Below are 16,435 nucleotides of genomic sequence, written 5' to 3'. Positions count from 1 at the left end.
CCAAAGCAGAACATCAAAACCTCATAATATCAGCAAGTCTGGTATATTTGCACACTAATGGAAACCAAGGCTCTGTGTACCAATGCAACACAAACACACAACATTTGGACATCAGTGTATTAAGACCTCAACATGCAACTATGTTATCTTCTCCCAGAGAAGAATGTGAGGATAAATACTCTGGGTGGATCCTCAAATCATAGATCATAAAATTCTTACAGTGCAGGAAGCCATTTGGCCCATCAAGTCTGCACCAACCCTGCGGAAGAGCATCCTACCCAGGCACATGCCCCCTCCCCATCTCCATAACCCCAACTAACCTTTTGGACACTAAGAGGCAATTTAGCATGGCTAATCCACCTAACTTGCACACCTTTGGACTGTGCACCTGGAGGAAACCCATGAAGACACGGAGAGAATGTGCAAACTCCACACAGAGTGACCCAAGCCCGAAACTGAACCCGGGTCCCTGATGCTGTGATGCAGCAGTGCTAACCACTGTGCTACCATCAATCAAACAAAGATTTTTTTTAATATATCACTTCCAAAGTTCAGTAGTTGGTGATTTTTTTTCGGTAGAATAGGAAATGATTGACTTCCTACTGTTCACAGAAGTCTCTTCCTGGGTCCCGGCTGAAGATTATAATTGGTGGATGAGACACAAATCAACTTCTTTGATGAAACTATTTATCATCAGGTTCAGTGATAAATTTGACAGTCAATTTCCTCTTTTATTCTGTACAAATTTAACATTTGAAACACTAACAATATGGCAAAACATATGCATAACACTAAGTTATTTGGCGAAGAGCAACAAGATAAACCCCTGTGAATTTCTACAATTAGTGTGATTTACCACCCAAGTTCCATCAACTGGCATACAAATTACTGCAGACGCTGAAAATACTGGCTTTTGAGCAGCAACAAATTACTTGCCTTTCATCTACCTATAGCTTGATTCAAAATAAAACCAGTAACTCTTTAGGCCTAGTGAGTGGATTTTGTATTTAAAAGAAATGTTACAGTACATTAACAAAAACTATTATTTTATTAACTTGTTGCAGATGTTAGGACTGTAAACATTTAAAAAAAATAGATTTAGAGTACCCAATTCACTTTTTAAAATTAAGGGGGTATTTAGCGTGGCCAATCCACCTACCCTGCACATCTTCGGCTTGTGGGGGCAAAACCCACGCAAACACAGGAAGAATGTGCAAACTCCATACAGACAGTGACCCAGAGCCGTGATCGAACCTGGGGCCTCGGTGCCATGAGGCAGCAGTGCTAAAAACTGTGCCACCGTGCTACCTCGGAGTGTAAACATTTGAGTATGTACAGTACTTCATGCAATGGCACTTGCCATCCTTTTTGAACCTTAGATTATTAGAACATAGCACATACAGTGCAGATGGAGGCCACTCAGCCTATCGAGTCTGCACCGACCCACTTAAGCCCTCACTTCCACCCCATCCCGTAACCCAATAACCCATCCTAACCATTTTTGGTCAATAAGAGCAATTTATCATTGCCAATCCACCTAACCTGCACATCTTTGGACTGTGGGAGGAAACCGGAGCACCCGGAGGAAACCCACGCAGACACGGGGAGAACGTGCAGACTCCACATAGACAGTGACCCAGCGGGGAATCGAACCTGGGACCCTGACGCTGTGAAGCCACAGTGCTAGCCATTTGTGCTACCGCTGCCCGTAGATGAAAAGAACCTCATGTTTTTGGAGATTATTCTTCTGCACATATGTGCATATAAAGCATAATATGGGTGGATTGTAAGGATAAAGGAAATCATCTCCATTTGTAGGGAACAGTCCTTTGGATAATATGAAAATCCTGACTTTCCTGAAAGTTAATGGCATCTGTGTGTTGCAAATCATACTCCCAAGTGTGATAAAATCAATAATTTGCCACTAAGGTTGTAATTTATGCGAAAGCAACTACAGCATCCAGCAGGTAGCAGCAGAGCCCACACATTCATCTGGGGCAGATTACAACAAAAGAACCTTACAAAGAAATCAAGGCACAATAATTAACAATTCAACTCCAGTGAACATAGAGTAGCCCCGTCAAACCAATACACTGCAGTCTAAAGCACATATCTTACAATATAAGTAATGGTGTACAATGCCTTTAATAATAATAATCTTTATCGTCACATGTAGGCTTACATTACGGGCAGCACGGTAGCATTGTCGGGCAGCACGGTGGCATTGTCGGGCAGCACGGTGGCATTGTCGGGCAGCACGGTGGCATTGTCGGGCAGCACGGTGGCATTGTCGGGCAGCACGGTGGCATTGTCGGGCAGCACGGTGGCATTGTCGGGCAGCACGGTGGCATTGTCGGGCAGCACGGTGGCATTGTCGGGCAGCACGGTGGCATTGTCGGGCAGCACGGTGGCATTGTCGGGCAGCACGGTGGCATTGTCGGGCAGCACGGTGGCATTGTCGGGCAGCACGGTGGCATTGTCGGGCAGCACGGTGGCATTGTCGGGCAGCACGGTGGCATTGTCGGGCAGCACGGTGGCATTGTCGGGCAGCACGGTGGCATTGACGGGCTGCACGGTGGCATTGTTGGGCAGCACGGTGGCATTGTCGGGAAGCACGGTGGCATTGTCGGGCAGCACGGTAGCATTGTGGTTAGCACAATTGCTTCACAGCTCCAGGGTCCCAGGTTCGATTCCCGGCTTGGGTCACTGTCTGTGCAGAGTCTGCACGTTCTCCCCGTGTGTGCATGGGTTTCCTCCGGTTTCCTCCCACAGTCCAAAGATGTGCAGGTTAGGTGGACTGGCCATGCTAAATTGCCCTTAGTGCTGGGTGGGGTTACTGGGCTATGGGGATAGGGTGAGGTTGTGGGCTTGGGTAGGGTGCTCTTTCCAAGAGCCAGTGCAGACTCGATGGGCCGAATGGCCTCCTTCTGAACTGTAAATTCTATGAACACTGCAATGAAGTTATTTTGACAAAGGTTGCCTAAGAAATCAGAACTGATGATGAAGTATCCCGACCATAATATGTTGACCTTGAATTTATGGGGGATTATGCAGCAAGCATGACTGCGGAATCTGCTGGGGCATTTGTTTGTTCTTATAGTTTTTATCTTTAGCAACTCAATTTCAGGAAAAAAAAGGTCGTCAAGACTTCAGGTGGCTGCCATGAGATGAGCAGTCATGCGAAAGCTGGCTCTCGTCTAAGAACATCGACTAAGCCTTTTAACCCCAACAAACTGGCACCAAAGGCATAGAAAATTCCCCAAATTAACCCCCATCGACCGCACTGCCATCTAAGATGGGAAAGAACAGCCGCCCAGCCGAAAAGCCAGCAGGAAAAAGGGAAAGGAAACTTCAGCCTCAGAATAGGCCAGCGCAAACCTGGGCACTGATGGAATAAATGAAGTGCTTTATAACCTCCAAGCTCCAGAGATACAGGGAGATGAAAAAAGACCTTGTGGTGGCCGTTGAGGCGGCAGTGGAGGTTGCAACAGGCCTATGAAAGAGGCAATGGACAAAATGGAACAGAGGTTCGAGGCCCAGAAGTCGACAACCTTGACAAATCCACCAAGGGGACATGATTGCAACACTCAAGGCCAAGATGGTGAGGCTGGTAAAACCCAGAAGGGGTAGATGGACACGGTCGACAACCAAGAAAACTGGTCACGTCAACAAAACTGGAGGATTGTGGGGCTGCCGGTGGAAACAGAGGGGGGAAACCCCCCACAGAATACATTGCAGAGTTGCTCGGGAAGCTGATTGGCAAGGACGGCTTCACCAAGCCCTGGAGGTAGACTGTGCTCACAGGTTGCTCCAGCAGCTGCCTGTGCTGGGGAACCACCGTGGGCGATAATCATAAAGCTCCACAGATTCCAGGATAAAGAACGGATTCCGAGGTGGGCGAACAGCACGAGGGGGTGAAAGTGGAAAGGACATTCCATTCGCTTGTACCAGGACCTTGGTGCCAACCTGGCCAAGCGCAGGGCAGAATTTAACGGTGCCAAATCGTACTCTACAAAGTGGGATGCGTTTTGGCATGCTCTACCCTGCGAAACTGTGGGTCATGTACCAGGACAAAACAACTATACTTTGACAGCCCAGGAGGAGGTCAACAGTTTTGTCCAAAAAAAATGGACTGGACAAGCAACAATAGAGAGAAATGGCCAGAACGCGGGCTGTAAGGAGAGATGGGCAGGGGCGATCACATGCAAGGGTATGGAAGAGGGGAGGGGGAAGAAAAAGAGGTAGACAGGGTTAAATCGGAGAATCTCACTGTTAGGGGAGTCGCTACATTAGCAATCAAGGTGGTGCACAGAGATACAGCGAGGGAGAGATGCTGATAGGGAGGAGGCTGAGGCGCACTTCCCGGAAGGGAGCGACCGGCAGGGAGGGGGGGGGAAAAGAACAAAATTCCAGGGGAATCAAAGGGTGAGAAGGAGGGGGTGAACAAGTAGGGGGGAGCACAAGGCTAGGAGGGTACAAGGAGGGAAGCAGAGGGTGGGAGGCTGGTTGCTAGAGGGCTGGCTGCAACAGATGGCGAAACCGAGGAAGTAGTCGACGGCCAACTTGAATGGCCTATGAACAAGGGCCAGTGGGACCGACTGCAGGACATTCATGGAGATGAGCAAACTGACAGACCCAGGGAGACGATTCGTTATGGTCAGCAGGACCCTGGAAGTGGCCCCGGTCGGCTATGCACAGTTTTGGGAGGATGCAGAGTTCGTCAAAAAAGCAATGGCTGCAATCCCAGACCTAGACACCCACTGACTCACCATGGTGGGCGACTTTTAACTACATACACAACCTGACAGTGGAAAGATGAAACCCCAGGGCGAAATCCATAACAGGAATGACTCAGGACACCGTCATGGGATAGATTGTGTGTGTGCGCGCGCGCGTGCCCGGGGGGGGGGGGGGGGGGGGGGCGGGGGGGGAAGAGAGACACAGAGAGAGAGAGAGAGAGAACCCGTGGAGATACAGCCACCCGAGAGATAAAGAATTCCCCTTGTTCTCCCATGTGCACAAGGCCTGGCCCAACTCCCCTGGGTAGCCCAAGCCATCGAAGGTTATGTAACCTGCAACAAAAATAGTGAGGTCTCACCTGCCACGTTCTGGGAGGCACTGAAAGTGGTGATCAGGTGGGAAATCATAGCGCAAAGGACCTTTAGGGACAGGAATAAAAGGGCAGCCAAGCAGCTGCTCATCGGCCCCATGCTGGAGCTGGATCGACAGTATCCAAGGCCCCAAATGTGGAACTGCTGGAAGAGAGAAAAAAGCTGCAGATGGAATTCGACTTGCTCTCCACAGAGAAGGCAGTCCACCAGCTCTGCCAGTCAGAATGTCCAAATTACCTGACAGCACGTTTTCCGGGACTTGTGGGAGGAATCCAGAGCACCCGGAGGAACCCACGCAGACACAGGGAGAACGTGCAGACTCCACACAGACAGTGACCCAACTCGGGACCCTGGCGCTGTGAAGCAAGTGCTAACAACTGCGTTACCGGAGAGGGACTCGGAGATAAAGCAATTCCTCCACAGACTGGACATACCGGTGGAGGGGAGGGAAAATAACAGGGAATGGAAGAACTGCTAGCAATGAGCGAAATCATGTAATGTATTAATTCCATGCAGTCAGAGAAAGCGCCAGGACCGGATGGGTTCCCAGTAGACTTTAACAAAGAATTTGCAGCAGCACTGGCCCTGCATTTGTGGGTGATGCTCAACGATTCACTGTCGAAGGGGCCCTTTGCCTACGCTGGCCCAGGCCTTGATCGCACTGATCCCCAAAAAGGACAAAGACCCAACAGTGTGTGGATTGTATTGACCGATCTCCCTCTTAAACACTGATGCAAAAATTCTGGCGAAAGCTCTGGCGAGGTGCCTGGAGAGCTGCCTGCCAAAAGTGATCGCGGAAGTTCAGACCGTGTTTGTAAAGGACAGACAGCTAACAGCGAACATCAGATGCCTGCTGAATGTAATAATGATCCCATCGGAGAGAGGACACCAGAGGTGATCGTCTCCCTGGACGCTGAGAAAGCCTTCGATTGAGTAGAATGGAGCTACCTCATGGAGGAGCTTGAACAGTTTGGGTTTGGAACAGGGTTCATCGAGTGGGTGAAGCCCTTGTACAAGGTTCCTATGGCGAGCAAACGGACGAATGCCACCAACTCCAAGCACTTTCGGCTGCATAGGGGAATGAGGTAGAGGTGCCCACTATACTCACTTCTATTCGCACTGACCATCGCCCTTAGATTGGTAGAATGGGGGATGGACATTCGGAGAGGGACAGGGAGCACGGAGTTTTGATCTATGTAGATGACCTGCTCCTCTATATTTCAAATTCCGAGGCAAGCATGGGAAAGATAACAGGATTTCTCAGGTAGCTCAGAGCCTTCTCCGGTTACAAACGCAACCTGGGAAATGCAAAATCCTCCTGGTGATCCCCCGAAAGGGAGGAGTGGGGAGAGGGAGGAGTGGAGGTTAAAGTGACCTAAATCAAGCTCAGGTATCTAGGGATGCAAGTGGCTCCACAAATGGAACCTCTCCAGCCTCGTGGAGAGATGCAAAGCTGGGACTCACTCCCACTTTTGCGAGCAGGAAGAGTACAGACGGTCAAAATGAATGTGGAGAAGAGGAGAGAGAATCCCTAGGATACATATAACCATCTTAGCGAAGGCGGCACATGGGAAGCCTGGCCTTACAGAACTCCTATTATAGCAGTGGGCAGCAAAGATGGAGAGAGGGAGGCGGTGGCTGAAGGAGACGGAGGTGGACTGGGTCCGAATGGAGGCAGCTCCTGCAGAGGGACGTCCCTTCGGGCACTGGTCACCGCCTCACTCCCGGCTCCCTCTCGTAGACACTCCAGCAGCCCGGTGGTAGTGGCCTCACTGAAGACCTGGATCAGGCGCCACTTCAAGCTTGGTGGTATGTCTAGAGAGGCCCCCATCTGTAACAACCATAGGTTCACACAGGCAAAGATGGATGCCACATTTGGGAGATGGAGGGAGGACAGAGGTACACAGAGTAAAGGACATGCATGTGACAGTAGACTGGCAACCCTGGGGGAACATTTAGAGAAGCTCCAACTCCCGAAAGGGAACAAGCTCAGAAACGTGCAGCTGCACGACTTTCCCCGCAAGGAGGCAAGAGCATTCCCCCAGCTACCCGGGCACACACTTTAGAACACAATGGTAGGGCTGGACTAGTGGGGAGACAACAAGTGTGGCAACATTTACGAATTATGGAAAAGGTCAGGACTCCACTGGATGAGACCAGACAGAAATGGGGGAGGAAATGGGCATGGAGATAGTGGGAAGACTCTGGATCGAGGCACTGCACAGGATCAACTCCACCTCTTCCTGTGCCGGGCTTAGCCTGATGCAACTCAAGGTGGTGCATAGATCGCACCTTATTAAAACACACAAGAGCATTCTTCCCAGAAGTGGAGGGTAATTGCGAACGGTATGGGGGGGGGGGGGGGGGGGGGGGGGGGGAGAGAGGAGGAGAGAGAGAGAGGAGGAGGAGAGAGGCTAGACAAATCACACCCACATGTTCTGGTCCTGCCCAAGACTTGGGGTGGAGATGGAGCTGTGCCCATCGGTGGTGATTTTCAGGGTATCAGAGCATCCAGAGATCTGGACAGGGAAGAGAGCAGATGTCCTGGCCTTTGCTTCACTGATCACCAGGCAGAGACTTCTGCTAGGTTGGAAGTCAGCAGTACCACCAAGGGCCTCAAGAGTAGCTCTCAGACCTGCCCAAGTTATTGAAATTAGAAAAGATAAAATTCTTGATTGGGGGTCTGAGGGGAAATTTCATGACACTTGAGGGTTCAGACTCCCCTCTCCTCCCGTCACCCACAATGGAAAACCGGGAACCCTCAAGGACGCAACAGGGGAACAGGACTCCCCCATCAGAACAAGTGCTATAATTCAAGAATTCTGACATGGACTGTAAATATGAATGTAAATAACAGAATGCAAGCACCTTATTCACATGCTAAGTGACAATTGTTTGTACAGGTGTATATGCAACTCTTGTTGCCTTGCTAGTCAGCTAAATAAAAAAGAAAACAGCCTTCACTAATCAGGGTTACATAAAATTAGATTGCCAATGAGGCCATACTGGGCAAAGGGAGCTCCCCTAATCTTAGCGAGGGGGCGGGGGAAGAGGAGACTGTCAGGTCCAAAAATTGTGACTGTGAAATTAAACCTGTGAGAACTGTTTTCCACATTCTGTGGATTCAGAAAGCATAGCTCTGTATAACAGAGGAGCTAAGAGAACCACAACAGTGCTTTTTCAAAATGTTTTAATTCACCTGATGACATTCTTAATTTATCAATACAAAACTGTTCCCTACCACTAACAATATTACACCAAACATTGTGCAAATCAAAATACACTCTCCAAACAGGTTAGAGGGACAAACCTGCAGTTGCATTGTTGTTTCATTAAAGAGTACAAGCAGATACAGGATGAAAGTTTCACACAGCTACTATTACACTTCACCAAGATTGTGGCACCAACTAGAGTAGCATTTGTTGAAACAAATAAGAGTAGAAATACGACAACAAATAAAATAGACAATTGCCATTAACAGAAAATGTAGCGTGGCACAGAGAAAGTTTGCTGATTGCCAAAATAATGCTTTGATATGATTGAAAACTGATAAACACTTGCAGAAAGCAATAGAGTTAAACAGGCTTTGTCTCTCATCGGTGATATTTACCCAGGTCAATCGCACACGAGGTAATGAGCCAACATAAATTTAGCACTCAAGAGGAATCACAATGCCTTAGTCATGTCCAAATGTTAGCATATTGCATTAATACTGACGATGTTATCCTTCAAACATTTCTGATGAATCCGTTTTGCAAAGATGCAAAAAGCATTTTTTTAGTATACATAAGTCAACGAAAAATTCTTCAGAAAGCAGGAATATGGTTGCTTTGTGTTTATGGTACTGGACTAGAAATCCAGAGGTTGAGAGCTCAAAGCGCGCCTTAGCAAGTTGGAGAAGTGAGTTCAGTAAATTTGATAAATTTATAGGCTTCAGGAAGAAAAATCCTGAAAGCTTACCGACTGTTGTCTAATGTCCTTCTTAACACTTTCAGGGCAACCAGTAAATGCACCATTGGCTTCACACCCGAGAACAAAATGCAAAAGTATGATGTGGTGCTTGGGTAGGGTGCTCTTTCCAAGAGCCAGTGCAGACTCGATGGGCCGAATGGCCTCCTTCTGAACTGTAAATTCTATGAACACTGCAATTAAGGTATTTTGACAACGGCCTAACAAATCAGAACTGATGATGAAGTATCCCGACCATAATATGTTGACCTTGAATTTATGGGAGATTATGCAGCAAGCATGACTGCGGAATCTGCTGGGGCATTTGTTTGTTCTTATAGTTTTTATCTTTAGCAACTCAATTTCAGGAAAAAAAAGGTCATCAAGACTTCAGGTGGCTGCCATGAGATGAGCAGTCATGCGAAAGCTGGCTCTTGTCTAAGAACATCGACTAAGCCTTTTAACCCCAACAAACTGGCACCAAAAGCATAGAAAATTCCCCAAATTAACCCCCATCGACCGCACTGCCATCTAAGATGGGAAAGAACCAGCCGCCCAGCCGAAAAGCCAGCAGGGAAAAGGGAAAGGAAACTTCAGCCTCAGAATAGGCCAGCGCAAACCTGGGCACTGATGGAATAAATGAAGTGCTTTATAACCTCCAAGCTCCAGAGATACAGGGAGATGAAAAAAGACCTTGCGGTGGCCGTTGAGGCGGCAGTGGAGGTTGCAACAGGCCTATGAAAGAGGCAATGGACAAAATGGAACAGAGGTTCGAGGCCCAGAAGTCGACAACCTTGACAAATCCACCAAGGGGACATGATTGCAACACTCAAGGCCAAGATGGCGAGGCTGGTAAAACCCAGAAGGGGTAGATGGACAAGGTCGACAACCAAGAAAACTGGTCATGTCAACAAAACTGGAGGATTGTGGGGCTGCCGGTGGAAACAGAGGGGGGAAACCCCCACAGAATACATTGCAGAGTTGCTCGGGAAGCTGATTGGCAAGGACGGCTTCACCAAGCCCTGGAGGTAGACTGCGCTCACAGGTTGCTCCAGCAGCAGCCTGTGCTGGGGAACCACCGTGGGCGATAAACATAAAGCTCCACAGATTCCAGGATAAAGAACGGATTCCTCAGGTGGGCGAACAGCACGAGGGGGTGAAAGTGGAAAGGACATTCCATTCGCTTGTACCAGGACCTTGGTGCCAACCTGGCCAAGCGCAGGGCAGAATTTAACGGTGCCAAATCGTACTCTACAAAGTGGGATGCATTTTGGCATGCTCTACCCTGCAAAACTGTGGGTCATGTACCAGGACAAAAAACTATACTTTGACAGCTAAATAGAGGCTATCTACACCGTGTATATATCCGTGGACATATTTTGCACAGTGAGTAGATAACCTCAGGCACACAGTAGCAGTGAGGCGCTGAATAAAGATGATGGATTTTAAGAGCGAGAAGAGGGGTTAAATATTCACATCACACTTCCCTTCCTACAGCCATTCACAGGCAACAAAGAGCAAGTTAGGACAGCACTAGGGAAATGAACTTAACCTGCCCACTCAATGGTGGATAGCACAGAAAGTCCAGACAGGGAAAAGTTATCTTTCAATCAAAAAAAACATCTTAATTTTTCAACTCAATTGTTATCTTTGGCAATGTGCTGCAGATGTTATCAAATTAATCCATATTAATCTGGCAAGGAACATTATTACATAAAGAAGAAAGCTCCTTTGGTGTGCAATGAGGCAATGCCACTGCCTGTTACAGTAGAACAGGCCAAGATCATCCCAGTCTGTACTAGGTTAGTGGAGCTTAGCCACAGCAGACGGAAGTGATACTAAAATTAGCTACACCATCCCGTGCTTCTATGAACGGGGGGTTAACATTCCCATTTCACATTGCCATCCAGTGTCACCGAGTGGAAAATGGATGCAGGCCATAATGGAGTGGGGCAAGCGTGGCGGAGAGTTTGGCTGCAAGAACAATGGCCAAATTTCAGTTGACAACCACTGTCCAGGATCATGCACAAGGACTGAAAGATTGGAAAGGCACAGAGGGCTACCTGTGCCCAGCACTTTCATAAATGTTGAGGGGGAGGGGAAATTGGAGGGCAAAGTTTACATTTTGCAAATAAATAATTTAAAAGCAGATACAATCTATTTAAATGATAATATTTCAGGCTTGCTAATGAAATATTTTTTTTATATAACCAAACAAATTAACTGACTTTCTGCAGAGAAAACTAGATATCTGATGTCATTCATTATCAGTGTGACTTTCAAAAGGGTTTATACTTGAAAAGAAAAACATTTGCAGGGCTGTGAGGAGTGTGAAATTAGATTAATAAACAGTGCTTTCAAAGAGTTGGCGTAGCCATGATGAGCTAAATGGCCTGCTTATGCGCATGAAGATCTGATGAAGTGCTTTAAAGAGAAAAAAAAAAGTATTCTACCTAAAAAGCTTAAGTGCACATACATGGGCCTTAAAAATGTGTTATTAATCAGTTCCCACCTTTACAGCAGAATTTAGTTCTGGGCTAGCACTGTCTCCCGTGTAATGAGCTGCGGCTCCAAGGTCAACTGTTTTGGAAGGTATCCCAGACCGTTTATGCCGGGTAGTGGTGGTCTCAGTTGCCTGGGTGATGTGGATTGATTTGGTAGTTACCGTTTCCTCTTCGTCTTTGTATTCGGACTTTCCAATTTTGCCATTGTTTCTGGGTCTTCTCTCCTCCTCACTATCACTGAAATTTTAAACATAATTATTGCAACAACAAAAGTACATTAGATTGAAGAAAAATCAGGTGGTTACAACACAACAGAGGGGAGCTATGCAGGTCAGAAATAAAATGAAACCTTACAACACTGACATAATAGGATGGATTTTACTGTGAAAATAATGAAAAAGCTATCAACATTCACCATTATTTATGCACAAGTCGTACAGCAACTTCCAGTGATCACATCTGCAGTTAAACATGGAAATCCAGAAGTTGTCTGCACTGCCCAGCTCCTTCTAAAGTTGTGAGAAAATAGCATCACATCATTTTACTTAACATTTAAATATATTGGAAGTAATATCTGCAAAAGTGACAATGAAACTGTCAGCATCCTATAGGGAAACCTGCTATCCTTCTCCAGTCAAAGAATCATAGAAATGTACAGCACAGAGAGAGTCCATTCAGTCCATCATGCCTGAGCTGGTTCTTTGAAAGGGCCATTGCACTTAGTCCTCTTGTCAATAACCCTGTAAATTCATCCTCAGCTACCTATCCTGTCCAGTTTTAAAATTATTCAGAATCTGCTGACACCTTCTTTTCAAGTAGTGAGTCAGTGAAATAAAATCTTCATCTCCCCATCTTTTCATGATTTTACATCTTAGATTTATGACTTCCAGTTTCTTCTCACAATCTGTTCATTGTCTTGAAAATCAACTCACAATCTTCTCTGTTTCAAAGTCCTAACTTATCAAATCTCTCTGCTCATCCATGACAACATTCTAATAAACCTCTGAAGCATCCTAAGACCTTTGTATCTTTCCTGAAAATTGGTACCCAGAATTGGCCCTAATTTTCCAGCTGAGGCCTCAACAGTAATTTATAAAGTTTTAGATGATTTTAGAATATGCAGAAAGCCATTTTGATTTGAGGCTGTATTCACCATTTTCACCGGAAACTACTATTACAACTGCTAACGTTTGGCATCATGATTTGTATCAAGTATCAACAGGATTTTATAGCTAAGTACTTGCTTGATAGGAGCAAAATTATTGTAACATAAAATATTTTACAAGGACATATCCACTGTTGCTTGACAGATGTTGTTGGTACAGAATGATTGCTGCTTGCCAACATTCCCCAAAACCCAAACCCTCATTAAACAGTTTAGTTATTTACATCCAGCTCTACGCATCTTGACCTTCATATACTTCAGAATGTTAGCAGAACTTTTGGCTCAAATATTCAATAACATCCCTTTCTTTCAGAGAGCTCATCACTGTCCAAGCACTGCATCACAGGTGAAGGAGGGTGATAAAGGTGAGAAATCAGTGCCACTTTGAATTCTTTCTGTATCAAAAATATTTCCGATTTAATTTATTACTACAACTCTGAATAAGAAATAAAATTTGACGTGTATTCAGATTTTAAACTTTGAGATCAGGTTCATGGACTCTATATTCGCACAAGCAGACACATGCCCTCAGTTCTAAAGATGTTTTTGATTATTCTTTGGGAGATGGACATTGATGGCGAGGCCAAAGTCTATTGCTATTCCTCGTTTCCCCTAAGAGGTGAACTTTCTTCTTGAACAGCTGGGGTCAGTATAGTGAAGGTACTTCCATAATTGTGCCAAGTACAGAGTTCCAATGATAACGGAATAACAATTGCATAGAAAGTCAGGATGTTATGTGACTTGGATGGAAATCTGGAGATGATGGCATTTTGATACACCTGCAGGCCTCGTTCTTCTAGGTTCTACCACAGAAACTCTTGACAACGTATTCGGTGCTTCTGTAGTTGTTCTCATTCAAATAATTGTAAAATATTTCATCACACTCCTAATTTGTGTCTTGTAGTTAGTGGAGAAGCTTTGCAGTCAGGTGAGCTGTTTATCACAAAACATTAGCAGTCATAGCATATATGTTGCCGAGAACAGTTGCAGTGCTGGTTATTAATGACCTCCCCTGATTGTGAAGGATTTGGTGATGCTAAGGTCATTTCATATCGGGGGGGGATGAAGTTCAACCTCGTTAGAGACGACCATTCCATGGCACCTTTGAGGCATAAATGTTATTTGTCACTTATCTGTCCAAGCTTGAAAGTTGTCCAGGTGCTGTTGCATTCAGTCATGATTGCTTCATTTTAAGGAATTGCTGAGAGCTGAACACTGCAACAACCAGAAAATAGTCCAAATTCTAACTTTATGATGGTGGGAAGCTCATGGAGGCAGCAGCCGAAGATGGTTGGTCCTAGGAGACTGCCCTTAGGACCGCCCGCTGCAATGTCCTGAATTTCACATTAGTGAACCAGCCATTTTTTAAAAATGGCAACCCAACAGCTTCATGGTCACTTTTACTATAGCAGGTTTCCCAAATTAAAACATATATATTTTGTTCAAACAAAATTCTAATTATAACAAACACAACAATAATACAACTGACCCCAACCTATTCCCAAAATACACCCAGCCAGTCTCCCAGAGCCCCCACCCCACACCCTCCATGGGTAACCAGTTCCCTGCAAAAGGAGTAGACGAGTGACCCCACCCTTAATCTTTTGCAGGTGCTAAAATTCCATCCGGTTTCCCAAACAAGCCGAGACCTTAGGCGGCACCGGGAACTTTCACCCAAGCAGAACTCGCCTCCAGCCTACTGGCAAGTCTGGTAGTCAACAAAATGGTCACCAATGGATACGACTCCAGCTGAGCGCCCAAAAGCCCTGACATCGGATCAACAAAAAAAAAGAGACCCAGAAACTAACAAGCTTGGGGCAGGACCAAAACATGTGCGTGTGTCTTGCAGATCCCAGAGAGCACCGGCGACACCTATACTCCACCACAGAGAAGAACTCACTCATACACCCCTTAGTCAGGTGCGGCCTGTCCACCCAGCTACAACTGTATCACGCTTAACCTCAGACACGTGGATGTGAAATTGACCCTGTGAAGAACCTCACTGCACACTCCTCCCTCAAAAGGCTAACCCAGTTCATCCTCCCACTTCCTCTTTCCCTCCTCCAACGATGCCTGCTCTGTCGCCAACATCTAGCCGCTCCGTTGCCACATCTGCCAAGAACCTCCAAAATTGTACCCTCTCCTAACTTGGCCATGGATAGGATTCAGTATGTACGTGAGTGCGATAGCAATAGAGGAAATGAAGGTAACTCCTTGCTTTAAAAAACTGAGCGCCTGAAAGTACCAAAATATATTCCCTCTGGGGAGCTGCAACTTCTCCAGCAACTCATCTTGGCTGGCGAACCTACCTTCCAAAACCTCTCCAACCGCTCCCTCTCTCATACCCTAAACAATTAATCTAAGCTAGACGACACAAACTTATGGTTTACATAAATCGGAGCCAACAAAGACACATGGAGCTCAAGTTTAAAATGCTGCCTAAACTTACTCCAAATCGTCAAGTGGCTATCAACACTGTACTGGAAAAGAATCTAGCAGGGGAAAAAGGGAGTGGCGCTGTAACCAGGGCCCTCAGACTCAAGCCCATGCACAAAATCTCCTCCATCTGCTCCCACATAGAATCCGGATTCTCCAACCATCCCTGTACCTTATCAATATTTGCCGCCCAGTAACAGCACAACAGAATGGGTAATGCTAACCTCCCCTGAGTGCCTATCCCTTTGCAAAAAGCGTCCTACGTACCGGAAGAGTCTTACCAGCCCAAACAAAAGCAGAAATCAATTTGTTAACCCTGCAAAAGAAACCGGACGGAAGAAAGACTAGGAGACACTTAAACAAAAACCTTGGGAGAATATCAATCTTCACCATCTGTACCCTTCCCACTTGGATCAGTGGGAGGGCATTCCACCTTTTCAAATCAGCTTTCACCCAATCACAAGACTAGAAAAGCTAAGTTTATGAAGCGTGGATGGAACAGTAGCCTCTTCAGATAAGCATCAGCTCCCCTCCCCAGGGGTTCACCGGAAGAAATTCACTCTTGCCCAGATTTAGCTTGTACTCCAAAGAGGAGCCAAAACTTGCTGGGCAGCTCCATTATCTCCCCCACATTAGAGGGTCCATAATATACAACAGATTGTCGCATATAAGGACACGCTATGCTCTCTCCCCCCACGTTCTAACCCCTTCATCCGGTAACTGACCTGCGGCTTGATTGCTATGACAAACAGCAGCAGAGACAACGGGCACCCTTCCTGTACCCCTGTTCAGTTGGAAATAACCCAAACTCAGAGCATTAGTATGTACATTAGTGGGGGCCCTGTATAAAAGCTTAAACCACAAATTAAATTTTGGCCTGTAGCTAAACTACCCCAGGATCTGAGAGGCACCCCCACTCAATCCAATCAAACTCCTTCTCCGCATCCATCAAAATAATCACCTCTGGTTTGGTCTCCAAGAGGGATGACAACATAACATTTAACAATCCTAACAATCCCCTAATATTAGCAGACAACCGCCGGCCCTCAACAAATCCAGTCTGCTCCTCCGAAATCACCCCCGGTAGGTAGAGTTCCAACTGCATGCCAACACCATAGCATCAGTGTTTTAACAATGAAATAGTTTGATATGACTCACATTCAGTGGGATCCTTGTCCTCCTTCAGGATCAAGGAAATCGATGCCTGCGTCAGCATGGCCGGCAACACCCCCGGGACACGGAATCATTAAACATATTCAGCAGAAGTGGAC

At 46.4% G+C, this 16,435-nt stretch overlaps 1 protein-coding gene across 1 annotated transcript in view; it reads right to left on the bottom strand.

Annotated features, from left to right (window-relative positions):
- The window catches only part of LOC119965051 (clathrin interactor 1-like), a 236,983-nt gene that overhangs the window by 57,386 nt on the left and 163,162 nt on the right, over positions 1-16,435 (bottom strand). The window contains 1 exon segment of the mRNA XM_038795287.1: positions 11,572-11,800. Within this exon segment, the coding sequence (XP_038651215.1) occupies positions 11,572-11,800 (229 nt within the window).

This window comes from Scyliorhinus canicula, chromosome 4 (genome assembly GCF_902713615.1).
Source record: "Scyliorhinus canicula chromosome 4, sScyCan1.1, whole genome shotgun sequence".
NCBI lineage: Eukaryota > Metazoa > Chordata > Chondrichthyes > Carcharhiniformes > Scyliorhinidae > Scyliorhinus > Scyliorhinus canicula.
This window is presented reverse-complemented; position numbering and strand designations above follow the sequence as displayed.